Raw genomic sequence first — 26761 nt, forward strand, 5'->3', positions numbered from 1 at the left:
GTCTCTCCTAAGGGAGTCGCAGAGGCAAACCTTAGCCGTGGCAGGGTACCCCAAGTTGCTCAGTGGAAGAGATCATGGGCGAATAGGGGTTCTTCGGACTTGGCTCTCCCGCCCTAATGTTAGGACACACGGGCAGCCACCAGGCTTGTCCCAAGTCCCTGCTCACTAGTCGCCCTCCTGGGTGGGACATGGTTTCGGCACAGCAGTCCTGCAGGGACTCAAGCCACCAATCAGAACTCTAGTCTTCTGACAGTCACAGGACTCGATGGCAACAACCAAGTTATTCCTTGTTTCTGTCATGCACTCATTCATTCAACAGACACTTAACTAGATACCCACCCTGAGCCAGGTATTGTGCACGCCACGGAGAATACGGTGGTGCAAAGGCAGACAGATCCTTCCCTGACTTCACAGGGCTTCCATGCCAGCGGTGTGGCAGGCAAGAATCACCAAATAATGTCATATTGTGAAAAGTGTGGTGAGGGCAGCGAGCAGAGCAATACGATGGACAGTGATGGAGTGGTCAGCGAAGACCTCTCAGGGTAACATTTTTTTCTTTAATGTGATGTATAACTTACACATGGTAAGTGGACACATTTTTAGGGCACAATCTGGTGAGTTTTCACATTTGCAGGTGCAAGGGCTTCTCAACCTCTGCACTATTGACACTTGGGGCTGGATAATTCTTTGTTGTGGGGGCTGTCCCGTTCATTGTTTAGCAGCATTCCTGGCCTCTACTTGCCAGATGCCAGTAGCACTCCTCCCCCTCCCTTTTGTGACAATCAGAAATGTCTCCAGACTTTGCCAGATGTCTTCTGTGAGGCAAAATCACCCCTGCGGGCAGTTCCCCCTGCGATAAGCCATGTCATCATGTCATCACCAGTCAGCTCAAGATACAGGCTATTCCCATCACAGAGAGGTTGACATTTGAGCTCCGACTCAATGGATGAGAAGCTGCTAAAGAACTGAGGGAAGGGGGTTTCCAGGGGGAGCGTGGGCAAAGGCCCTGAGGTGGGAATGAGCTTGGCACATTTGAGGAATGGTGCGCCTGGTCCTTGGTGACAAGGGGAAGAATGACACCTGGGAAGGTAGAAGAGGTAGGCTTGGCACCACCAATCAGGGGTCTTGGCTTTGGGACATTTCAAAGAACATTTGTGAGTATCTAGCATGCATCTGGTACCACGCCAGACACTGGAGACTCAAAGATGAATCAATTAAATCATACTCCCTACTCTTCAGGAAAACAGTAAAGTCTTTAAGACTCTAGACTCTGAGATAGACGTGTAAACAAACATGTATATGGCATGAGGTATCGCATTGAAAGATGGAATTACGTCCAAGACCTACAGCTGGCAGAAGGGGCGCCATGCGGAGTCAGCCCATGCTGGAGAGGGAGGGTTCGAGAACAGCTTTCTTAAAGAGAGCACATCTGAGCTGAGTCTTTAGGGAGCACAGGATGAATGACACTCCAGGCAGAAGGCACAGCCTGTGCAAAGTCACAGGGGTGTGAGGCAATATGATCGATTCAGGGAAAAATAACTAGTTAGGTAATATAAGGTACAAAGTGCAAGAGGAGGTAAATAATGAGGCATTGGTCTGGCTGGGACAGAAGATTCTCATGGGAGAGGAGATGAAACTAAAGCAGATTTGGGGGCGCCTGGCTGGCTCAGAGAAGCCTAAGACTCTTGATCTTGGGGTTGTAAATTCAAGCCCCCCGTTGGGTGTAAGGATTACATTAAAAAGTAAAATCTTTAAAGCAGATTCGGAGCAGATGTTGGAAATCTTCCAGAATAGTCCAGGGAAGGAGAGGAGGGCTTCCTGAGCCTATGTGAGGCCCCTAAAACACCCACCCTCACTCATCCCCAGCCCTGTCCTGGCTCCATGTCTCGTGAAATGCATTTTGGACGGATTATCTGTAATCTTGTCAACGTGTGTGTGGCTGGAGATTAAGGATTCGATCACTCTGTATCCTCCACAGGCTCATGCCTGAGCCTGCATTTCCTGTTTCGGATGACGGAGACTATATTTTAATTTCGAGTATAATGCTTGGCACAGCCTTACCTGCAGAAAAGTGTGTTCACAAAGATTATTTTTAAGATTTTATTTATTTATTCATGAGAGACACAGAGAGAGAGAGAAAGAGAGAGGTGGAGACACAGGCAGAGGGAGAAGCGGGCTCCATGCAGGGAGCCTGACGTGGGACTCGACCCCAGGACTCCAGGATCACACCCCGGGCTGGAGGCTGCCCTCACAATGATTTTTTATGAGGTTTCACAATTCTTCACTTTGCATGGACGCAGACTTAGAGACATGCAGACTCCCTTGGCCTGGAAGGGCCTTCTGCAAAGTAGCCTGCCAGTCCTGTGCCCTCCCCCTCAGGCTCAGCGCCCACAGGTGGGAGGCTGTCAGCCGGAGCCTAATTCCATTCTATCTGATACTTGTTTACTGAGCCCCTTGGTGTGCCAGGCCCCAGCCTGAGAAGGAGCCGGACTGTGGGCCAGGAGACAGGGAGGGAGCGGGCCATAGGCTCTGTACCCACATAAGAGGAAGTCCATGTCCAGGGTTTCTGAATGAAAGCAGGATTAGGTGTTGTGATTACAATTCCTTTTGGGGATAAATCAATCCATGTCTTGGCTCTTTCAGAGGGTGAGGATGAGGCCTCCAATTCATTGTGAGTAATGATCCTACACTTCTATGCTCTCCACGCTGGGGACCCAGCCTTTAGACCCAGCTGGCCATCAGAGGGACAGAGTGTGTGTGATTGGGGGGGAAGCTTATCCAGGGTTTAGACCTGAGCACAGGCTGCAGGGAAGAAAACAGGAGCATCTGCCTCCCCTGCTTCCCTCCCCCCACAACCATCTCCCAGCAGGAGAGAGAGCTAATTTGACCATTGGCAGCATTTCCTTCCCTTCTTGTGCTGGGCCAGGGCTAGGGCTGGAGCAGAAGGTTTGCCCATATTTGTCGACGTCACCACACCCGCCCTTGCATCTATTTTCCTCCCACCGACCTCAACAACTTCTGGAACCCCTCAACAACTTCTGGAACCTGGCAGGGCAGCAGTGCAGGGGGCGGGAGCAGGGGGTGGGGGACAATGATGTGGAAATCCCACTGGGCTTGGGTGGCAGGATACCAAGGTCCTAGTCCTGTTTCTGCCACCCATTGTTGCATAATCCTGGTTGAATCACACCCTCTGAGCCTCTGTGCCCTCTTCTTATCCTTAAGGGCATGATTTACACTTCACCTGCTTAGGGAGTGCCTCCCCTACCTAAATTGTTCCTCTGTCCTTGTCACTGCCCTCTCTGCTTGCTTCCTTTAGCACAGCACACTTTGGTTGTTTGTTTTTGTTTTTAAGATTTTATTTATTCATGAGAGACAGAGACAGAGAGAGAGGCAGAGACACAGGCAGAGGGAGAAGCAGGCTCCCTACAGGAGTCCCATATGGGACTCCATCCCACCACCGGGGGATCACACCCTGAGCCAAAGGCAGATGCCCAGCCACTGGGCCACCCAGGCGTCCCTATCACAGCACATTTTTGTAATTACACACAAGTACGTACATATGTATGTGTGTGTGTGTATATATGTGTGTGTATATAAATATAAGTAAATGCATATATAATTATGTTTGCTTATTTGGTTTGTTTCACTGCCAGATTCTAGATTGTAGGCTCCAAGAAGAGGCTGTGTGTCCTTTTTTTTTTTTTTAAGATTTTATTTATTCAATCATGAGAGACAGAGAGGGGGGAGGCGGGGGGAAGAGACACAGGCAGGAGGAGAAGCAGGCTCCATGCAGGGAGCCCGACGCGGGACTCGATCCCGGGTCTCCAGGATCACACCCCGGGCTGCAGGCGGTGCTAAACCGCTGAGCCACCCGGGCTGCCCGAGGCTGTGTGTCTTTGATCCTTGCATCCTCAGAGCCTAGCACAGTGCTTGGCACAAAGGTGGGCACACAGAACGGTCATTTAGTGAATGAACGAACGAACGAACGGACGGACGGATGGATGGATGGATGGATGGCAGCTGACCACACGCTCCTCCAGGTTCCCTCCTGCTGCAAGAGTCCCAGTCTTGGTTTCCCGCCCAGAGGACCATTCCAGGGCCTCTCCCAGGCTGCCCTGTTGGGGGAGGGTGGGAGGACGGGAGGCGGACGGGGGACGGGACCCGCCGAGCGTCCGTCCCCTCCCGGGCCCCTACCCTGCGCCGGCCCCGCGTCCCCTCCCCGGCGGTGGCCTCCGGGGCGCGCGCGGCCGAGGGCGACGAGGGGCGGGGCGGGCACAGCGCCCCCCTCGGGCCCGCGGGCAGCGGGGGCGGGGCCGCCCCGCCGACTCCCGCCGGGCGCCCGGGCGCAGCCGTCGCCTAGCAACGCCCCGCCCGCCCCGCCCCTGCCCCGCCCCCGCCGCGCTCGGCCGCGGGCGCCTGCCCCCAGCATGGCCTGGCCGGGCGGGCCGGCGCTGTGGCTGTGGGTCGCGGGCTGCGGGCTGCTGCTGCTCGTCGGCGTCCTGCTCGCGAGCCCCCGCAGCCGCCGAGCGCGGCGGACCCTCCGCGGCCTGCTCATGGCGCGCAGCAAGCGGCTGCTCTTCCGAATCGGGTTAGTGCCCGGCCGCCGGGGCGGGATGCGGGGCTCGGGCCGCGGGCGCGCGGGGGCAGGGGCGCGGGGAGGCGGGGCTGGGTCGCACCGAGCCGGGGCTGGGCATCCAGGGCCACACGGAGCGATCCGAGAGGCGGGCAGGGGAAGCCACCGGTTTGGGGGAACTGAGGGAGAGCGAGAACTGGGGGGCTGGAAAATTGGGATGGACCGGAGCGGCGGGCCAGGGCGGCCCGGGGAAGGCGGCAGGGAGGGCATCCGGAGAAAAGAGCCCGAGGAGGGGCCGGAGAGACGGAGCTGGGAAAGGAGGGCAGGTGCAAGAGAGAAGGGATGCCTCTGCCCGCCAAGCTGTCACTGGAAACCGCCCGCTCCTTCCAAGTGTCCCCATCCTGCGCCCCATCACCCGGCTCCCCACCACACGACCTAAGCGCTTCTGTCCCAAGCGAGAGTCCCAACTTTGTAGGTCTGTCTCTCCTTCCACTCCCCCAGCCTGGCCCGAGTCCAGAGCCCGGGGCTGTGAAATCCGACCCCACTCACTCAGCCAGAAGTGTGGAGCTTCGCTGACCTCCAAGGACTTTTCTGTCCGACCCCCTCCCCCCCAGTCCTCACTCTTTCCTTCCCCCTACTTCTCCCCTAGCCCCGAGCCAGACAGGGAAGGTAACCAGCTCCCATCTGCCACGAAGACACTAAGAGGCAGGGAGGGAACCACGAGAAGCCTTCCTAGGGCCCCTGTTCCCTTCCCGCAGCTGCTGGGGGCAGGACCTCAAGCCTGAGGACAGCTATGATAGGGACGGGAACTGTGGGAGCCCTGGCCACTGGCCAGGTTTGGGGGAGGGCGCAAGTCTGGGAATTTCCTGAGCTTCAGAGAGGACATTGTACAATTTATCCCTCTTCCCCAGACCACCCCAGATCTTCCAAGAAGCTTCGGCCCTGGGCTTCTTCCCAAACTCCGTCCAAGGAGTAGAGATACAAGGGCTAGTGAGGGGAAAAGTGGAAAAACTTGCAGGGGAGAGAGAATCCTGGGTGGGTGCCTTTGGGGCATTCACATCTCTAATGGCTCAAACCTTGGTCACACTCTTTTTTTTTTTTTTCTTCTAAGATTCTTTTTAAAGTAATCTCTACACCCAATGTAGGGCCCGGTGCTCAAACTCACAACCCCAAGATCAGGAGTCACATGTTCTACCCACTGAGCCAGCCAGGCACCCCAACATTGGTCACATTCTTGCTAATGCTCCAGCCAAGTCACCATTGCTCTGCAAATGGTGTTAAAATAATGAGATTTACAGGTGTTTAAATAATTTCATATTTGGGACCTAAAAAATATGTTCCCCATAAAATTTCTGGGAATTTCCTTTCTATTTGGGAAAGGATTTTAAAATTTACTTCTGACTTTCAAAATCAGTAATGTTGAAGTCATACAAATGGCCTGAGGAAGTGGAAAATGAAGGTTTCCACAAAGAACTGGAATCAGAAGTCCTGAAATAAGAATTCCCAAGATTGCCTTCTCTGAATCCCGAGGGTCTGGGTGTTCCTAGAACTTAGGACCTGGGAGTTTCCAAAACCCAAAACTTGGAATTCTCAGAGAGCTTCTTTGGAATTCGGTGTTCCTGTTGGGCTCCCCTGTGTCTGGATCTCACTCTTGCCTTGGAATCAGCTCCCCAAATTTGTAGAGCACAAGGGCGTGCCTAGAATCAGAATCCAGGGTCTGGGAAACAATCAGTTCAGTCCCCTGGGGGAGAGACTGTTGGCTGCTGGGAGGGACAGGGGGTGTGAGCAGGAAATGGTCTGGGGGAAATGGGCAGGTGTTGCTGCTGGGAGGTTGCCTCCAGGAAGGATGGAGAGGGCAGGGGGTGGGGTGGGACGGGACAGGTCGAGATGGGAAGGGGGAGCGCAGGGGCACACTCCACCCCTGATATGTGGCTGAGAGGACCACAGATAGAAGGTTCCACTGGGGGCTGGAAAGCAGGTGATGGAAATACTAAGAGAAGAGCAATTGTTATCATTAATAGCAGTAATCACTGGCGTGTGACAATTTTATAAAGGGCTTTCCTCAAACATAACCACAGTTGCCTTGGGACCGGGATGGCTGATGGAGGGTACATCTGGGCTAACCTGAGATAGACACACATATTTGGAACTGTGCCGGGTACGGGAAGCACACGGAACGTGGGGCAAATCTGCTTTTGAAGCTTAGGTTTGTTGCTTAGTAGCCATGGGACCTTGGACAGATAACTCAAACTGTCTGTGCCTTGGTGGTCTGCATCTGTAGAATGGGCATGGTGATCGTACCTCTCTCATGGGGATCTTCTGGGGATTGAATGAAATTGTGCATATAAGTGCACAGGGCCTGGCTCCTAGCAAGTGCTTGGGAAATGTTAACAATGGCTCGTTCTGTAGGATGGAGAATGGGTGGGAAGGTGGCATTGGCCAGCCTCCTTCTGGAGCTTCCTTTCTTCCTTCTCTTGTTTTCCAAGCCTATCCTATGCACCCATCCTTCAGGAGATCCCACATCCCTTTATTCATCCAGTGAACTCCTAACTCTTCTGGGTTGGGATCGTGGGACCACAGATAGGAACGGAGTCTGGTCGTTGCTTTGCTGCTCTCAAGGAATACGGGGAAAGGAGCATGAACAGAGACCCCCAATCTATGGCAGGAGGCAGGGCACGACAAGTTCCCCAAGGGGTGGCAGGGTTTGCCTGTGGAGGCTGGGATCAGGAGCATGGGACTCTCCTTTGTGTGCCACCTGCTTCGTGCCTCAGTTTCCCTTCGCCTTCTCAGTGGTAGTTGAGAAGGTGTTGCAGAATGGGGCCCTGAGCAGGGCATCTGTCTGCAGGGGCAGGGGTGAATGGGGAACAAGTCTGGGCTTGCCCAGGGCTCCGAATGTCTTACAGAACTGAGAAAGCAAATGGCAGCTGGCCTTGAGGGTAGGCAGTCCTAGCTGCCAGAGCCCTTCTTCCCTCCCTGACCAAACCTCCTCTTCATTCCTAGGCAGAGAGGGTCTTTCTTGACTCTCCTGACCCGAGGAAAGCCAACTGTCCCCAGGACAAACCTTGCTTGCTCTACTTCCGCAAGAGGAACCGCTTCTCTGGGGCCGGTGAGGCCCACTGGCTCCATTTCAGGGAGAGGCCCGAATCCTGAGCTGAGGGCCCTGGAGGAAGTGAGCCACCTGCTCGTGACCGGAACCCTGAACGAAGGCCGGGCAGAGGCAGTGGGCTGCGCCTTCCCCAGCCCAGCACAGCCTGCACGAGGGGAGCAGGGTCCTCCGCCCTGGGCAGCTACAGCCCCTGCATCCACAGGGCTGTAGGGTCATTTCCAAACCATGGCTCTGAGTGGGTGTCGCCTTGCCCAAGCCACATTGCCACGCCCCTTGCACAGGCTTTTGGGGCCCTCCTTCACCGGCTCCAGACCTGCCTCATGCTGTCTTCCCCAGGCCCGCAGCAATTTCTGTACTTTTGTCTGGGAACTGTCAGACCTTCCTTCCTCCCTGTGTCAAATTTTGTTGCATTCTCGAAGCTCACCTTCAAAATATATCCAAGTGTACCTGGCTGGCTCAGTCGGTAGAGCATACGACTCTGCGGTCCTGAGGTCAAGCCCCATGCTGGGTGTAGAGTTGACTTTAAAAAATAAATAAATAGAGGGTATTATGCTGAGTGAAATAAGTCAATCGGAGAAGAACAAACATTATATGGTCTCATTCATTTGGGGAATATAAATAATAGTGAAAGGGAATAGAAGGGAATGGCGAAGAAATGGGTAGGAAATATCAGAAAGGGAGACAGAACATAAAGACTCCTAGCTCTGGGAAATGAACTAGAGGTGGTGGAAGGGGAGGAGGGCGGGGGGTGGGGGTGAATGGGTGACGGGCACTGAGGGGAGCACTTGATGGGATGAGCACTGGGTGTTATTCTGTATGTTGGCAAATTGAACACCAAAAAAAAATAAATCTATTATTAAATAAATAAATAAATAAATAAATAAATAAATAAATAAATAAAAATAAAATACATCCCAAATCTGAAAACACCTACCCCTACTTCCACTGTTATCACCCTGGGCCAATCATGGTCATCTCTTGCCTGGCCTCGTAAACTGGCTGCTTCCTGGCATTTGTTACTCCCGCCTTCCTCAAAGTATTCTCAGCACAGCAATTAGAACAAAACCATGAAGATTTAAGTCAGAAATGTGCCATCCTCTGCTCAGATCCCTCCAGAATGGCTTTAAGGTCCCGTGGAACCAGCCCATCCCCCTCCTCACCGTTTAATGCTCTTCACCTTGCTCATTCGGCAAAGTGCCTACTCCAGCCACTTGGCTCGTCTCCAGATGCTCCAAGACAGTCTTACCTCTGAGCCCTTCAATTGCTGGTCTTTCTCACTAGAACCTTCTTCCCCCAGATGGCCACATGCCTTGCTGCCCCACTCCCTTCAGGTCTCTGCTCATATTTCACCCTACTAGGGAGTCCTGCCCCGACCACCCTTTATAACAATGGCAATGCTCACACCCCTGCACTCTCTCTCGTCTCTCCTGCTTTATTGTGGTCCATGGTACATGTCACCATAGGGCATCCTATATATTGATTTGTCTATTTGTTTATTGGTTTCCTCCCCCAACTGGAATATGAACCACAGGAGGGAAGAGATTTCTCTCACTAATGTATCCCAGGGCCACGACAGTGCCAGGCAGAGTTGGCCCTTGTTAAAAGTTTTTTGAATGGATGAAAAGCTTGGCACAGGTACCATCTCCTCCATGAAGCCCGTCCAGGCTCACCAGTCAAAACTCATCTCTGCCTCTAGTGTGACCCTTGGCACTGGCTTCCCCCTTAGAGCTTTCTTTCTTTTTTTTAAATTTTATGTATTTATTCATGAGAGAGACACAGAGAGGCAGAGACACAGGCAGAGGGAGAAGCAGGCTCCCTGCAGGGAGCCTGATGCGGGACTCGATCCCAGGACCTCAGGATCTCGCCCTGAGCTGAAGGCAGACCCTCAACCGCTGAGCCACCCAGGTGTCCCCCACCCCTTAGAGCTTTCATTGCACATTTGCTTGTTCTTGCTTAGGTGTCCACAGGTCGGAGTCCCCCCCCACTGGACTCCTAGCCCAGGGAACAGGCTGAGTGAAGAGGAACTGGCACCGGGGTGAGGGAGAGCAGGGGAAAGCCAAAAGAACAGACCAAAACCCAAATCAAACAAAACCCAGGGGCCTTGGCTGGGCAGGTGGCCAAGAATTGCAGGCAGGGAGGTAGAGCTAGTCCAGGCCAGGGGGTCTCAGCAGTGGCTGCGCCTTTGTCCTCCCCGAGGGCCCTCAGCAGCGACTCCTCCTCCCTCTGGAGAAGGTGGTCGGAGTCCAGGGAGGGCTGCGAGGGCTGCAGATAGGCCCCGTGGTCCCCCGGGCAGGCCTGTCCCCCCCATCCCCATGCAGACGCTGGCCCTCTCCGGGGCACGGGGACGTGCCCCCCCACTCCAGGCCTGCGGGCAGCTTCAGGAAACTCCCTCTCCAGGGCCTTTTTTGCTGTCTCATTATCTTCCTTGGTTTCCTCAATTTTGAGAAAGCGTAAGACCTTGAGCCTCTTTCTGTTCCTCAGGGTCCTGGGAGCAGGCCCCGGCCGAGCTGTGACCCGGTGGCCCTCGCAGGCACTTCTGGGTTTGGTTTCATAGACAGCGTGTCCTGTCAGGTGCAGAGCCCGGGACAGGCTGTGTCCTGGCGCCCGGGAGGAGGTGCCCTGGAGGTGGGCCTGAGCCCTCGGGGAGGAGGGGAAGAAGAGCTCCACTGTGTGCCTCCGCGGGAGGGGCCGCGCCTCAGTCCCCAGCTGTCCTGTCCCGCAGGCCCCGCTCCTCCAGGGGTGCCCGCGACCCTCGCTGGGTGGCTGGTGCTGGGCCCGCTGCGGAGGATCCCCCGGGCAGTCTGCCCCCACCGCCACCCAAACCTGCGCAGTGGTTTTTCTGAGTCCCAGGGGACCAATTAGGAAACTTCCTTTTCTTTTTGGTGGAGCACAGTGGGTAGTGAGCCCCTGAACTGCTCAGTCAGAATCCAGGTGAGGGGCGGGGGTGGGGGGGGCAAGCTGAAGAGGAGGAAAAGGTACAGATCTTCCTGTTTAACCAGCACCCCCACATCATTCTGATGCAGTGACCTAAGGCCAAGATCCGAGTTTTCTGATGATGCCTGGGAACCCCAGGGCAGAGAGTTCGAATCCCGCATCAGGTCCCCAGATGTCAGCGGCATTTTGTAAATCCTGTGACCTTTCCAGGCTAAGCTGCTTGCCTTCAGGGAGGGGGAGCACCTGGTTTCACAGAGAGGGAAACTGAGGCAGGGAGTGAGCTCTGCTTCTCACCTCCAACAACAGAAGAAAGGGAGCTGTAGGGGCCCTTACATGGGGCAGTGCCTCTCAGCTAGGTGGGGTCCAGGAGATGGGACAGGTTCTTCCCCGTGACTCCTTCCCCTTCACTTTTGCCTGGCCACAGGGTCTGTTCTTTTCTCCTACCCCGTGCATCGGGCTCGCGATGCCACCCATGGAACCATCAACCCTGTCATAAATCCAGGATGAGGAATCAGAGCCTAGATTGGAAAGGGACCTTCAGGATTCTCCGGTTCAGGGTGTCTTACCCGGGGGCCCACGGGGTCTCTGGCCCTCTGCGTTCATCAGCAAAATACAGCACATGTAATTAGTTTGGCCCGAGTCTGGGTCTCAGAAAAGCCAAAGCAGTGATCCAAGAGGTCCAAGAGGTCCAAGCGGCCAGATCCGCGGCTGCGTGTCTGGGTCACTGAAGCCATATCATTTTCTCAACAGATGCTCTCAGAGGAGGTGGGTCTCCCCCAGAATACTTCAGGCCCCCTCATGTCATCCTCCCCCTGCGTTTGGGGTTTGGGGAGGATGTTAGCAGTTAAGAGGATGAATCTCTGCCCCGCCACTCGCTCAGGTGTGACCCTGAGCCGACCCCTTCCCAGGGTTCAGGGCCTCAGTGTCCTTGTCAGAGGAACTAATAGTGGCTGCCTCCAGGTTGTTTGGAGGCCGACAGGATTGCTGGGAGACACTTAGCTCAGGGCTGCTCTGAGGTGAGGCTGGGGAAAGAAGAGCCCGGGAGCTCCAGACACATGCTCTAACCTGTGTGTGCAGACCCCATCCAGCGCTCCCTCCATCTCCTCCCTTCGGGGGTCCTGGGCCCAGACCTCAGGGCCTGGGAAGTTGGGATTTTGTGCCTGTGACAGCCGCACCCATGCCCTTGGGTCTAGGTGACCTGGTTATCAGAGCACCCTGCTTGGCCAGGTGTGTGGGTGCAACAGAGAGAGGGAGGGACTGGGGAAGCAGATGAGTGAGCAGGGGAAGGCAGAGCAGGGGCAGAGGCCTCACAAGCCCCCACTGGGCTTTGCAAGGCCCAGAGCCGGGCACATGGGGCCCCCTGAGCTGACGGCTGTAACACCTGCATGCTGCCCCCACTCCCCCCACCTCTCCTGGGCACTAAGCCAGCATTTTCTGAAGGCCCTTTCTGCGGTGTGCTGGTGCTGGGGGCACCCCCGGGGGGCGCAGAGGAGCCTCGAGGAGCAGGCCAGGTCACAGGCCGTGTCACCAGCCAAGTCTGCCTAGACTGTGTGTGGCACTGATTAGACACCGGGTAGAAGTTGATAAGGCCCTGCCACTGAGGGGCGCAGCTTCTGCCACCCCCAGGGGCAGGGAGAGGCCGAATGCTCTAGATGGAGCAGAGGAAGGCGGCTGTCTACTGGGGTCACGAGGAGGTGGGTTTGAACTGAGGTCTGAAGGATACTTAGGATTCTAGCAAATAGAGAAGGCCTGGAGGGTATTCGGGGTAGAGCCATGCAGGAGCTGAGGCAGGAGGGTAGCCTGAGATTTGAAGGCGTTATTGGGGGCATTCAAAAGGACAGAGATAATAGAACAATCCCCATGACCTCCTAGCTTAAGGATCAGAATATTACTGACACCATGAAGGCCCTGGGCCCACCTCCCCAGCCTGCCTCCTTCCTGCCTCTGAGGGCACCCTGCTGACCTGCCTACTGACCATCCCCCCAGCTGCCCATATTTTTTCACCACAGCCATCTGTACCCCCCAAACAATATAGATAATGGCTTTGCATGCTCTGGCATATATATTTGTTTTATTGTTGTTGTTGTTGTTGTTTTTAAGATTTTATGTATTTACTTGAAAGAGAGAGACTGAGCAGGAAGGAGGGGCAGAGGGAGGGGGACAAGCAGAGCAGTGAGCAGGGAGCCCGATGTGGGGCTTGATCCAAGGACCCTGAGATCATGACCTGAGCCGAAGGCAGACACTGAACCGACTGAGCCACCCAGGCGCCCCTGCATTGGCATTTTTAAAAGCTGTTGTCAGATTGTCTGTTTTCCTTGAATGTGTCTGCTAGCTTAAGGTTGCATGTTTGAGTTTTGTGCATGCTGAGACCTGGTGCTCTGGATCATTCTGGTTGTCAGGCACTCTTCTGTCACCAGTGGGGAGCCACTCCAGCCTCTTGAGCAGGAGCAGGGCTCATTTAGGTGGCACTTTAAGACCTTAACTTTTTCCAGTGGTTTGCGGTTTGGGCGGAGAGCTAAGGGGAGGAGGCCTCCTGCAGAGCTCCTGGGACCTGTTCCCTGGGGGCAGGGGGAGGGGGAGCCGAAACTGAGAGGATTCGGTTTGGGAGCTCAAGCTGCGTCACTGGGAGGGTGACAGGGCCTGTTCCAGACAGAGAGGCCACAAGGGGAGGAGCTGACAAGCATGGTTTTTGGAACCTGGTGATTGTGACACCCACCTAACCAGCGCCACGGGCAGATGGAGAAGGTGCCCCAGGTCTGGGACTGGAGAGCGTCACACAGAAGTCACTGTCAGCGAAAGAGCAGGCCTGGGGACAGGGTCCCAGGGTCACCAGGTCCTCACCCCCGCCTCCTGCCGCAGGCCAGCCTTCCCCTGCTCTGTACAGTGACCCGGACTTCAGGCCCCCAAGGCCACCTCCCCCTGCAGCCAAGCAGGGCACACCAACCCATCTGAGATCTCAGGTCTGGCATCCATCCCCACCGACCTCCAGCTCCCCCTCCAGTCCAGCTCAGGCCCTTGTCATCTCCCCCACCCCTGGCGCCTCAGTTCCTCCTGCCACCTGCCACGCTGCTTCCTCCGACACTGACACTCCAGGCCAGCAAGCTCTCAGAAAGGGAAGTCAAAGCATGTGCCTCCCCGGCTTTCAAACTCCCAGCAGTTTCCCTCCCCCGGGGTGACCCTCAGGGAAGCTACAGGCCTTCCCTGAGCCCCCCACTGCAGCAAGACTGCCTCCCCTCTCCCCTGCTGCTCTCTTGCCTCGCCAGCTGCACTTCACTGCCCACCTGCGATCGATTCGTTTCCTGGTTCGGTGTCTGCTGGCAGGGCCTGCCTTGTGCTCTGCTTGTGCCCCGGGTCTGGCACATGCAGCAAATGCTCGCCGAAGAGAGTGAATGAAAGAAAGAGGCTTTGTTTCCTGCAGCCTCTCAGTGCACAGCCCCTGCCCCGGTGGATCTTGACCTTTGCTGGTGGAGAAAGCACGTATAATAAGCACCAGTAAGGAAGCCAGGGAACGTTTACCAGGGAACGTTGCCTCCCAAGTGTGGACAACCGCGTTCTAACAGCTGTGAGGGGTGCCCCGTTGAATTCGGGAAGGAAGCCACAGTTGCCAAACCTTCCACCCACCAGGCCCCCGACTATTAGCATTTGTCATCTTGTATGGCCACTTAATTTCACATGGTCCTGGAGGAGTAAGTCATGGTATCGCCACTTAATAGACAAGGAACCTGATCGAAGAGTCTGATAGTTTGCCCAAGGACACCAGGCTGGGGGTCCGAGCCATGACTGGAACCCAGAGCTTTCTCTTGCCAGGGCCTCTGTACGTTCCTTAAGCCTCAGTAGGAGGGAGTGAGGTCAGGAACAGGACTCCGAGAACGGATGCGAGGTGCTATCCGGGGCACAGAGCAAAGAGTGAGTTTCTGTACTTATTGTGTAAGTTTTCGTTCTGCAATAATTTCAGACTGGCAAAAACAGCACACAGGGCTCCCACATACCTCTCATCTGGCTCCCCTGAATGTTACATCTTCCACCACCACAGACAGCACAACCAGGATGCTAACGTCCATATAAACCCTGAACTACTCTCCTTACTGAAGTTTTTCCAATTGTCCCACTAACATTCCTCTTCTGGCCTAGAATCCAATCCGGGATACTCATGTTGTCTCACCCAGTCCCCTCCCCTTGGGCAGATCCGTTGTGCCAACTCTGTTATTACAACAGCACAGCGCAGAGAACCAGCAACACCCCCACCCCCGTGGCTCCCCCCCCCTCCCTCCGGGGACTTGTACACTTCCCGCCTATCCATTTCTTGGTAAGCCCTCCCCACATTCTGGCACAGCACGCTGCCTTCGCTTCTTGGAAATGTCACCTCCACAGTGGCCTTCCTTGATGTCACCATTCTCTGTTCCGTTGCCCAGTTTTGTTATTTTTTTCTTCAGTTTTATTATGTCATCTCGACTTGACAATATTATTTGTTATCCTGTCTGCCCCACGAGCACCAGAGGCGGCGACTGCCTGACTCCCTGTACTCTGTGCCCAAAGCGGAGCCAGACCTCGCTGAATCCTGGTGAACGGGTCAAAGTGAGAAGACCTGGAACCGATCTGAAAACGGAACAGAAAGAGGGGGCCTAAGGAAACTGGGTACAAAGACACAGAAAGCCTGGCACAACCTTGCCATCGGGTGTCCGGATGCCCAACACATATGGGCACGCGGGCACCCAGGCAGGGACCGCAATGCTTAGATGAAATCATGGAAACCTGCTCATTTTTGGCTGACTTGTTTGTAGACAAATCAGCCAGCTCTTGCCAAGAGGCCTGAAGAGCGGCTGCCCCTGCCTCCCGCCCCCCCAACAACACAACAAACCTCCGTAGGGATTTAGGGCACACCGTCTACCCCAACCCTGCACCTCGACTTCTCTGTCTCAATCCAATCACCTAGAATTCCTGCCCCTTTTCTGACTGACTTGCTGCACAGCCCTAAACATCGACACAGGAGGTGTTTGTAAGGGTCCCCCAAGCCCCCCAGCCTAGTCTCATCTTCCCTTCTGAGTGGCCGGGGCGTGAGACAGCTCGAGGAGGCTCATGCTGAGCTGCTCACATTATTGGCAAAGCCCGGTGTAAAATGGAATTTGGAGCCTCTTGTTCAAAGGAAAAGAAAGCTTTTCCTTTCTTCTATGATTTCTCTTTTGACTTGTCCTGATGTTTCTTTTTTTCTTTTTTTTTTTTTTCTTTTTTTTCTTTTTTAGAGATTTTATTTATTCATGAGAGACAGAGAAAGAGGTGGAGACATGGGCAGAGGGAGAAGCAGGCTCCTGCCGGGAGCCCGATGCAGGACTGGATCCCGATCCCAGGATCACGCCCTGGGCTGAAGGCAGACCCTCACCTGCTGAGCCACCCAGGTGCCCCTCAAGTAGCAAATTAAAAACATCAGGCCTGGGGCACCTGGGTGGCTCAGTCTTTGAGCATCCCACATCGGGCTCCCTGCAGGAGCCTGCCTCTCCTTCTGCCTCTGTCTCTGCCTCTCTCTCTCTGTGTGTCTCTCATGAATAAATAAATAAATCTTTAAAAAAAATAATTTGCTACTTGACATCCCCCTAAATAAAGAAAAATTAAAAATCTAAACCATTAGCACATATTTTGCCTTTGGCTTTTTTACTGTACAATCCCAGTTTTTGTTTTTGTGGGTGAGAAGGAGGGAGAGAGAGAGAGAGAGAGAGAATCCCCAAGCAGGCTCCACATGCAGCGCGGAGCCCATACGGGGCTCGATCCCACCACCCTGAGATCATGACCTGAGCTGAAACCAAGAGTCTGAGGCCCCTGACTGAGCCACCCGGGAGCCCCTGTACAATCCCAGTTTCTTTTTTTTTTTTTTTTTTTTTTTTTACACAATCCCAGTTTCAAATGCAAATATAACATGTGACATTTAAGTCACACGTGAAATCACCAGAACTATAATTCACGTTCCCCAGCTCGTACACGGATAGTATTTTGATCTCACCCGAGCAGTGGAAATGCGCACACTACGGAATTACCTGTTTCTATTTCCCTTCTGGTTCGCGCACATTCCGCCAACCCTGTCTGCCTTCGGCTTACTGATGAATGAGGGGGGACCAAAGGGACGGGACAGATGGCTTGCCTCCTGTGGCATCGTCTGCTGCAAAGACGGATCACACGGGGACACAACACAAGGAAGAAGGACGGGGCAGGGTTTCTCGGTCGCTTGTGTTTCTTAGAACACCACCTTCTCTCTGCATTTGAAGCAAGTTCTGGTCTGCCAGGCCAGGCAGCGAGCCCCCTCGCTCAGTCGTGGACGTATTCTCACCTTGCGACCACTTTGAGTCTCGCATCCCCAGCATGGTGGGGCCACCAGCATCCTGTGCGCGGGGACAGCTTGAATATGGCAGGCGTGGGGCCACCCGGGACAGAGCGTGCAGGTGTGGGGGTCTCCTCCGCCCAGCGCATGTTCCGTTGTCCTATCACACTTCACTTACAGGACGCAAACTCAAAGGTAAAAGCATTAAGAATTCCACGAAGGTGACAGTGGAGCATTGAACCAAGCGTGGGTCCCCCATGACTGTGCCGGTCGCATGGCTGGGAGGCTCACCCTGCAGGCCAGCATCCTGTGTTTGGAGGACTCTGTTGGTCACAAGTCCCCTCTGTGTCTTGTGCCACCTTTCCGCTTTTTCCATAGGTAGCCTGGGATGGCCTGACATGGTGGCAGGAAGATGGAGGGAGTGTGCTCAGGCCATCCATCCCGCCTCACCTCTCCCTGCTTCCTCCACCAACCGGCCAGAGAGAACTTTCTAGAGTTTCCCCAAACAAGCCCTGCCGTCTGCTGCCTCTGGGCCTGTTGTTTCCTGTGCCCCCAGAGGCTCTCCAACTTTGGTCCCTGGGCCAGCCGCAGCCAGCATCCTGCGGAGCTTGTTAGAAATGCACATTCCCGGGCCCCACCCCAGACCTGCCGAATGGGGGAGGCTGGGGATGGGACAAAGAATCAGGTCCAGTGGCTGCCTGGCGCCATGTGATGCCCACTGCTCTTTGGAAATACGTTTTCCACCTCATGTCAGCTTCTTAACTGCTACATCCTCATTGTGGAATAAAGGCCTCCGCCTCCGAGTCCCTTCCGCGAATCCCTCAGTTCACCTGTCCCCGGATGGGCCTGGGGCTTAGGGTGCATCTGTCCCGTTTGTCCATCTTGGCCTGGGGACCGAGCAGGGCAAACCGTAGGCACATAATAAGTGACGGTAGAGATGCGCTGCCTCGGGGGTGGCCACGGGAGTGGAGATGTGGGGCCCGGGCATCGTGAGGGCCGCCTCGCGGAGGGGCCCGGGCCTGGAGCGGGGCTGAGCGCCGGTGTCCCAACCCGCAGGTACAGCCTGTACACCCGCACCTGGCTCGGGTACCTCTTCTACCGCCAGCAGCTGCGCAGGGCTCGGAATCGCTACCCCAAAGGCCACTCCAGAACCCAGGCCCGCCTCTTCAACGGTGAGCTCCGGCCGCCCCGGGCCCGCACCGCCCCCTGCCTGTGCCCCATCACCCCCCATCACCCACCCCCCATATGCCCCCCCACTGCCGCTGGGCTCCCTGCCCGTCAGCCTGCCCACAGCCCATCTCTGTCCCCCAGGAGTGAAGGTGCTTCCCATCCCCGTCCTCTCAGACAACTACAGCTACCTCATCATCGACACCCAGGCCCGGCTGGCTGTGGCTGTGGACCCCTCTGACCCTCAGGCCGTGCAGGTGAGGGGAGGGGGGCAGGGCTACCTGGGGCCACCTGGGGCCACCTGGGCGGCTGGCAGCTTTCCCTCCCTGATCCCTCTGCCAGTGGGACGTGCCTGCACACACAGACCCCACCGTGCAAGTACACACAGGGACCCCCACAACCACCCAGGGCAGGGCTGGGCGGGGGAGGACAGTCGTGGGGGAACCCTAGGGAGAGGGATGCTCACTCAGGACCCTGGTCTGGGGTTTCTTCTGTCTCTCACTCTCTGTGGCCCCTTTCTGACCCTCTTCTCTCATCTGTGTCGGTCGGTCTCTGGGTCTCTCCATCTCTCCTTCCCACTTCTTATTTCCCTGTGTGCGTGTGTGCCTGGGTGTTCCCTGCCCCTCGGTCTCCCTCCCCGCACCTCCCCATCCTCTCCCCTGTGTGCTGGCTCAGCCTCAGCTGCCCGAATCCCCCCAGCCCTCTCGTCCCTACCCCCTCATCCTCTAGCTGCGTCACCTCCCTGGCCCTCCTCCTCCCCGCTCTCCCCCTCTTCACCCAGCACCTGTGCCCCTGCCGCTCGCAGAGCACTACCCAGTGTCAGCACCTCCTCTCTCCCCCAGGCTTCCATCGAAAAGGAGGGTGTTAATTTGGTTGCCATCCTCTGCACCCACAAGCACTGGTAAGGGGCTGGGATGGGGGGCTGGGGGACAGATGAGCTTCTCTGGCCGTCCCTGGCCCTAGTGGGCTTGGCAGGATGAGGCCCAGTGAGGACAGGCCGGGCTGGGGGGCAGGGAGTCAAGATACCAGGGCACCCGCCTTCTTCATAAAGTCGCAGGGGCACCAGTAGAGGAGGGAAGGGGCGGGGCTCCCCCCATGGCACTTATCAGGCCCCTGAAGCCCTGGAGGAGGGCAGGGCGGGCATTTATCTTTCATTCCTTGGGCACATATCAGATGCCCACTGTGCTCGGGACATGAGCAAACCCTGTGAGTTCTTTCCGCAAGGAGAGTATAGTCCAATAGGGGAGACAGCCCTGCACTCCAGCGTACGAGAACCAACGTTTAGGTAGCAGTTGGCACAAGGGATGGGAGGTGGGGGGTACTTGGTGAAGTGTGACCAGATCCTCTTGGGAGAATTAGAGGTCAGTGACCCGGAGGCTGAGAGAGTCCAGGGCAGGGGGGCAAGTCGTGGGGATGAGCAGGGCAGCAGCTTGAACAGAGGCCTAGAGGTGTGGACGGCTTGGCTCAGTTCAGAAGCCTGGGGCTCAGGACTCAAAGGTCTGGAGACCTGGAGAGAGGAAGGCAAGGGGGCCTCCCAAGTCCCTTTGTCCTTCAAAGTCCCTGCCTGTCTTTGCCGTCCTCCAGGGACCACAGTGGAGGGAACCGTGACCTCAGCCGGCGGCACCAGGACTGTCGGGTGTATGGGAGCCCTCAGGACGGCATCCCCTACCTCACCCAGTAAGGCCCTGACCCGGGGTGGGTGGCTCCTCTGTGAGCCCTTTGCCACACCCCATCCTTCAGCTGAGTCTTGCAGGACCACCAGCAGCTGGATCTGTGCTGGTGCCCTTCCTGCCCCTTCCTTAGAGGGCAGATCACAGCCCGTCTGAAGACCGGCACTGTCTGCCCCCCAACTCATCCAGCCATGGTCCCCAAAGTGGGGAGAGGCCAGGTTTTTGGATCTGAAGCCCTGGGGACTGTGAGTGCCTCCCCTCTCTAGTCTGGAAGCCCTGCCTCCTTCAAGTCACCCAGCCCCTTGAGGCCTAGGGTAGGGCAAGGATTAGCACAGCCCAAGCTCTAGCACCTTCTCTCCTCTACTGCCTTGCTTCTCAGTCCCTTGTGTCATCAAGATGTGGTTAGCGTGGGACGGCTTCAGATCCGGGCTCTGGCCACCCCTGGCCACACGCAAGGCCATCTGGTCTACCTGCTGGACGGGGAGCCCTACAAGGGTCCCTCCTGCCTCTTCTCAGGGGACCTGCTCTTCCTCTCTGGCTGTGGTGAGTCTTGCCCCCCCCCCCCCACCAAAGGGATGCAGGAGGAGGGAGGCAGGAAGGAGGGGGAGAGGTCACAGCAGAGACCCAAGGATGGCCACAGCCCCATGCAGCACATGAAAACTTTGCTGTCGGCACAAACACTGCCTCGCTGTTACTCTCATCTGTGTCAGCCCATTGTTTTAATACCCTCGCGACTTCGCACGGGGGATGCACAGAATGAGACAATGCTTGGAACTGGGTATAGACCTTGCAGGGTGTTGGTTTCCACTGGGTGGAGCCTAGTTCTCTGGCACAGTAACTGGAGAGACTAGGTCACAAAAGGTGGAGAACCCTCGAATGAGAGGGTGACCCGTGGGCAGGGGAGGATCACAGTTCCGGGCTGTGTGAGTCTCAGAGGGCGGCGCAGGCAAAGAAGTGCGCCTTGGAAAAGAGCAACCACCCACCAACCATGCGTGGGGCCCCTGGCACTCAGCCTGAAGCTCCTGTCCCCTCTCCGTCCACGTGTCAGTATGTGCGATGGAGGCCTTGGCTGGGGGGTGAATACGTGGCTCAGCTGCCATGGGAAGGAGGGTGGAGAACCTGGGGGTGGGTATGGCGGGGACACGGTTGAGGGCCAGTGGCCGGCCCCAGCTGTCCTCACCCCCTCCGCTACCAAGCTGTGTTCTCCTTGTCCTGTGACATGCCCGCTGACCCTCCCCAGGACGGACCTTTGAGGGTACCGCAGAGACCATGCTGAGCTCCCTGGACACGGTGCTGGGGCTGGAGGATGACACTCTGCTGTGGCCTGGTGAGGTGCCCCTCCCACTCCTCCCTCACTCCCCTGGAGTCCTGGCTGCCCCAGCCTCTGGCCCAGAGGCGACACAACCCCACCTCTGGTGGCTCCTGGGAGCCAACTCTAGCACTGAGCACAGAGCCCCCTTCATTCCAGAGTGCTGGCTCCGAATGCCTCTGCTTCTCACGCCAACTGCCCCTGACAGCCAGCCCTCGGCCTCTTGGGAGCTTTGTTGGTCCCGGTGCATCCCAGAGAGATGGCTGAGATTTTAGAGCCAAAGCCAACAACAGAAAATAGCCTTTGCTTATCAGAGAAGTCAGTATCTCTCCATGTATCACCCGCATGCACCCGTACCACACATTACGTGGGCGCCTCTCCCCATGCATGTACGTGGCATGTCCATGCATCCATCCTTCCAGACTCTGCATGTCCCTATGTACATACACGAGCATTGGGATGTCCGTGGTTCCTAAAACACATCACTAAGATGTTAGGTAATCCTCAAAACATATATATATATATATTTTTTTTAAGATTTATTTATTTATTCATGAGAGACATAGAGAGAGGCAGAGACATAGGCAGAGGGAGAAGCAGGCTCCCTGTGGGGAACCTGATGCAGGACTCGATACCAGGACCCCAGGATCATGCCCTGAGCCAAAGCCAGATGCTCAACCACTGAGCCACCCAGGTGCCCCCTCAAAACATCTATTTATCCATCCATTCATTTGATCATACTTGATTAAACACCTGACACTTACCGGGCTCTGTTCTAGGCACCAGGGACACGTCTGTGTTCTAGTAGCATTATTTTCTCCAGATGACAAAACTGCGGCCCAGAGAGGTTCCACGACTCGGCCAAGGCTGCACAGCCGGGCAGGGGCAGAGTCAGGACTAAGACTGCAAGGCCGTCTGGCTCCAGGTCCCAGTGGTTTTACCCCTGAACTGCTCTGCCCCTCCACTCGGGGCTGACCTGTGCCCACATTTAGAGAAGCAGCTCTGTGGGGTTGGGCCTTTCCTGGAAGTGCCACCCCTCCCCCTGGCTGTCGGGTACCCAGAGGCCTGGGGCAGGGAGGACTTTTCCTGACGGCACCTCCCCTCTCTCTGTGTCCTGCATCTTGCCCGCCACCCCCCACCCCTGGTGGCCCTTAGGTCATGAGTATGCGGAAGAGAACCTGGGCTTTGCGGGTGTGGTGGAGCCCGAGAACCTGGCCCGGGAGAGGAAGATGCAGTGGGTCCAGAGGCAGCGAATGGAGCGCAAGAGCACGGTGCGGGGCCAGGGCCGGGGTCCAGGGCGGGCCCCCAGGGTGCTTCCCCAGTAGGGACCCCTCCCGGCTGAGCTGCGGCCTGCAGGCCCCTCCCCAGAGCCCCCACATGTTTGGTCTTGGAGTGAGGCCCTCTGGTCCCTGAGACAGGGGAGGGGGTGCGGTGGGGGGCTTCCCCGATGGGATCTGTTTTCCAGATTCTCTCCATCAAACCCGCTAATCCCGGTACCTCTCATCCCCCAGTGCCCGTCCACCCTGGGAGAGGAGCGCTCCTACAACCCATTCCTGAGGACCCACTGCCTGGTGCTGCAGGAGGCTCTGGGGCCAGGCCCAGGCCCCACTGGGGATGACGGCTACTCCCGGGCCCAGCTCCTGGAGAAGCTCCGGCAGCTGAAAGACCTGCACAAGAGCAAGTGACAGCCCCTCCCCGGCGCAGCCCACCCCGCACGGCAGGGAGGCCACCTGTCTCGTCGCCCGCACCACACCATCCCTCTCATCACTACCACCACCACCTCCATCGGTGCCCACAGGGGGCATCAGTCCCCAACACTGTCAGAGGGAGGAGGAACAAGGTGACGAGGCCATGAGAGCCAGAGGCTGGAGGCTGGTCAAAGGCATGGAGACCCCAGGGGGTGAGGCTGAGGGAAGGGGAGCCTTGGGACACCTCCAGACCCAGCTGGGAGGGTGCCTCCTCCCCTGTCCTGCTCCTGCCAGCGAGGACATGGAGAGTGCCAGTCACCCCTCCCTCAGGACGCCTCACTCTCCCTGTAGCCCCTGAACCCAGGGCAGCCGGAGCCTCCAACAGGTTGAGTCCCCTTCCCCCTTCTCCCACACAGGGTTGGGAAGCACAGGCCCCCTTAGTGGCCTGAGGTGTGGTGCCTTGGAAAAGTGGTCACTCGGGGAGGTGGCTGGGCTCGGGTGTCCTGAGGCACCGGCCCTCCTCCCCACGCCTCCCCGCCTCCCAAAGGCATTTTTCGAACAGAGCCATTTCTGGGAAAGACGAAAGGGCTGGAAGTCTGCATGTCTGGACAGTCTGGGCCTCAGCGCCTCCCCTACGGCCTGGAAGACGGAGGCTCCTGGTTGCCACAGACGGGACCGAGGTGACAGGCTGAGGAGACGCCAGGAGCTGGGACTGCAGCCCCATAGGCTCCCTGCATAGCTGGCCTCTGCCCTTGCCTGGCGCCCAGAGGACTCCCCTTGCCAGGAGAGAGAGAGAGAGAGAGAGAGAGAGAGAGAGAGAGAGAGCCGTCCTCCCCGGCCAGAGCGGTCTTCTCCTGATGGCCCTCGTCCTTAGGAACATCTGCCTTGTTCTAACTCCTGCTTTATCCTCGGTCCCTCTCCTCTTTTAGTTTATAAAGACATTCATCTGGCCCTCAGCAGTTTGCCAAGAACACCCCATGTCATTTCTCGTTGATCCCAGGCCCCATCCTGGCTGGGGACGGGAGCAGCAAGCCGTCAGCCCTCGAGGGAGCAGCAGCCCCCAGAACCCCAGGCCTGAGCCCTACCCCCAGCTCAGCCTCTCCTCTGGGCTCTGGTCCGGGTCCCCTTGGGGCCACAGAGAGGAAGCCCAAGGTCCTGGAGCAGGCCTACCTGGGGTCAGCCGGGAGCCTTCTCTTCCTGTGTTCAAGCCTCTGGGCCTATGCCCGCCTCTCGTGAGCCTCCGAGATGCCCCCTGCCCTCAGTTTCCCTCCTCGCCCTGCCTCTGCCTCCCTCTCCAGCCACAGCCTCTGGTACCAGCTCTAGCAATACCGCCAGAATAGAGCTCCCCACCCCCCAGACCTGCAGTTTCATGCCGCTGTGCCTTTGCTCATGCTGTCTCTTCAGACTGGAATGCCTTTCCCCTGCTCCTCCGGCCTTGTCTGCCTGGCAAACACCCATTCATTCACCTCTCACAATCCCCCTCAAAGGCCCCCTCCTCCAGGAAGACAACCCCGTGCCCCCCCACCCTCCAGGCTACCTCTGCTCTTTGTAAATGCTTCTCTCGTGGCACTTCTCACACTGTATTTTACTTGTTTACATGTTTGTCTCCCCTTCTAGACTGTGAACCCTTCAGGGCATGGACTGTATCTTATGCATCTCTGTAACTCTGCGCCTAGCACGGTGCCTGGCACGCAGTAGGCGCTCAATAAATCTTGAATGAAGAATTTAACTGGGGCTCGGTCACTCAGTGAGATCAGCTTTCCTGCCCGTTCCGTCCTCCCGTCTGAGTTACAAGCCTGCTAACTTGGAGTTACTGCCCTGCCGCAGCCTTGGCCAGAGACAGTGCTAGAAATACATCCTCTCGTGGCCTGTGTGCACTCGTTTGGGGTTACGACGAGCTTACCTCAGTGTTTCCCGGAGCTCGAGAGTCACGGGCGCAGCACCGGCTGCAGAGCAGAGGAATAGCACCGGGAAGCCAGGCCTTGGCACCAGCTTCCCTTCAGTGCGTCTCTAACAGAGCCAGACTCCGGGTCTGTACCTTAGTCAACTATCTTGAGGTTTTTTGCTTTTTTTTTTTTTAAGATTTTATTTATTTATTCATGAGAGATACAGAGAGAGGCAGACAGGCAGAGGGAGAAGCAGGCTCCCTGTGGGGAGTCCGATGTGGGACTCGATCCCAGGACCGTGAGGTCACGACCTGAGCCGAAAGCAGCCGCTCAACCCCTGAGCCACCCAGGCGCCCCCAACTATCTTGAGTTAAACGTTAACACTGTGGCTTTGTTTTCATTGTATTTACCTTTGGGGTCAATATTTTTAAAAATGTATTATTTATTTTAGATAGCACAGGTGCATGCAGAGGGGCAGAGAGGGAGGGAGAAGGACAAGCAGACTCCTTGCTGAGCGCGGAGCCCGATGACAACGTGGAGCTTGATCCCACCACCCTGAGATCATGACCTGAACCGAAATCCAATAGTCAGACACTCAACTGACTGAGTCACCCAGGTGCCCCTGGAGTCAATGTTTTTGACAAGTGACAGCAGTTTTCTTTTTTTCTTTTTTCAAAGTGATAGCAGTCTTCAATTCATGAAAGTAATTAAAGATGTGTATTGAAATAGGAGTGAAGTAAAGGTGGTACTTGACCATAGCAGAACTCCTATTTTTTAAGATTTATTTATTTATTAAATATTTATTTATTTAGAAAGGGGGGGCACAGAGGGAGAGGGAGAGAGGGGGATCTCAAGCAGTCCCCAAGCTGAGCACAGAGCCCAAGCTGGGGCTGGATCCCACGACCCTGAGATCACTACATGAGCCAAACTCAAGAGCCAGCCGCTCAACAGACCAAGCCACCCAAGCGCCCCCATAGCAGAACTTTTAAAGGTGGCCCTGATATGGCTGAGGGCCGGGCAGCACTGGCTTCACTCCACATTTCCCTGGGGCCAGGCCAAGGCGCAGTTCTCCCACCCCTTGGCACAATGGGCGCCCTCACCCCAAGCAAGGGACCTTGGCACTGGTCCCCCGCTATGCCGGATCAGGGCTGTGCTTAGGGTGGGCATGGAGGAAGGGGCTGTGGTCCTTACCTTCCCGAAGAAGAGTAGCTCCCTGTGTCTGTGGTTGTCTCTGGGTCCCTGCTGCCGTGAACGGGCAAGCCCCAGGGCCAGGTCTCCTGGGGTCTACCCAGCTTCAAGAGGCACTTGGTGACAGTTCTCTAGGGCTGGTGGGGCATGTTCCTAGGGCCTTTGTGATCCCCCCACTGGGACATCATCCCAAAGGATAGCATGTGCTTTTTGTGGTGCTGGCAATGACCAGCAGCAACCAGGCTCCCAGCCCGTTGCTTACGGGACCGCAGGTGTCACCGGCCTTAGAGGCTTCAGTTCCATCCCCAGCTCTGTCATTCAACATCCAAGTGTCCTTGGGCAGATGTCACTTCCTCAACCTGTTTCTTCACCTTCCCTGGAGGTGACAACCTTGAATGAGTCCGAACGCTTTTCAGGGGCCAGTGACATACTCAACACTAAGCTTAGACCAAGAGGAAAATTTATCAGTTTATGAAATTAAGAAGTGGGGGATTAGGTCATGGTGGCTTCGGGCATTGCAGGATCCATGGATTCAAAGGGCAATTTTATCATTCAGCTTAACTTTCTTCTGCATTGGGATCAGTCTGCCTCAGGCTTTCTCCCTGAGGTGGAAAGATCACGTCTGGAAGTGCTAGGCTTGCAGGCTGCTAGTTAGTTCAGCAAACCCTAGCACAACCTCCCAGGGTCTATCCAGCTGCGTCAGTTCAGCTTGAGCCACGTGCCCTACCCTGAGCCAATCAGGAGTTAGGGGCATGGGCCCTTCTCACCTGCCAGGTTAGGTCCTATGACCACTCTTGGAAAGGGCAGTGTCAGACCCAAGCAACCGAAAGGTGTGCTGAGAGTGTAGAAAATGTTCCCCAGAGTAACAGAAATGACGCAAGGCAGCAAAATCATAGAGGTTCACCAACAATTCTGCTTGTGAGAGGCTATTAT

At 56.2% G+C, this 26761-nt stretch overlaps 1 protein-coding gene and 1 long non-coding RNA gene across 4 annotated transcripts in view; one reads left to right on the forward strand and one right to left on the reverse strand.

The window, feature by feature from the left end:
* PNKD (PNKD metallo-beta-lactamase domain containing) overlaps positions 1 to 24483 on the forward strand; it is a 59575-nt gene extending 35092 nt beyond the window's left edge. For 2 of the 3 annotated variants that reach the window (XM_025441784.3, XM_025441786.3), the window contains exons 3-10: positions 17977 to 18092; positions 18232 to 18344; positions 18930 to 18988; positions 19672 to 19764; positions 20137 to 20300; positions 20998 to 21084; positions 22222 to 22337; positions 22578 to 24483. In XM_025441784.3, the coding sequence (XP_025297569.1) occupies positions 17977 to 18092; positions 18232 to 18344; positions 18930 to 18988; positions 19672 to 19764; positions 20137 to 20300; positions 20998 to 21084; positions 22222 to 22337; positions 22578 to 22751 (922 nt within the window). In that variant the 3' untranslated portion in view covers positions 22752 to 24483. Of the gene's footprint in view, positions 1 to 4401; positions 4589 to 17976; positions 18093 to 18231; positions 18345 to 18929; positions 18989 to 19671; positions 19765 to 20136; positions 20301 to 20997; positions 21085 to 22221; positions 22338 to 22577 lie in introns of those variants that run through there. The other variant, XM_025441785.3, reaches the window with a different exon arrangement.
* On the reverse strand, positions 14913 to 26759 carry LOC125754494 (uncharacterized). Its single transcript, XR_007408861.1, has 3 exons — positions 26596 to 26759; positions 25832 to 26204; positions 14913 to 15209 (listed from the first exon to the last, which is right to left on the reverse strand). It is a non-coding gene; the product is annotated as an uncharacterized LOC125754494 (long non-coding RNA).
* Between the last annotated feature and the right edge of the window lie 2 nt (positions 26760 to 26761).

This window comes from Canis lupus, chromosome 37, assembly GCF_003254725.2.
Source record: "Canis lupus dingo isolate Sandy chromosome 37, ASM325472v2, whole genome shotgun sequence".
NCBI lineage: Eukaryota > Metazoa > Chordata > Mammalia > Carnivora > Canidae > Canis > Canis lupus.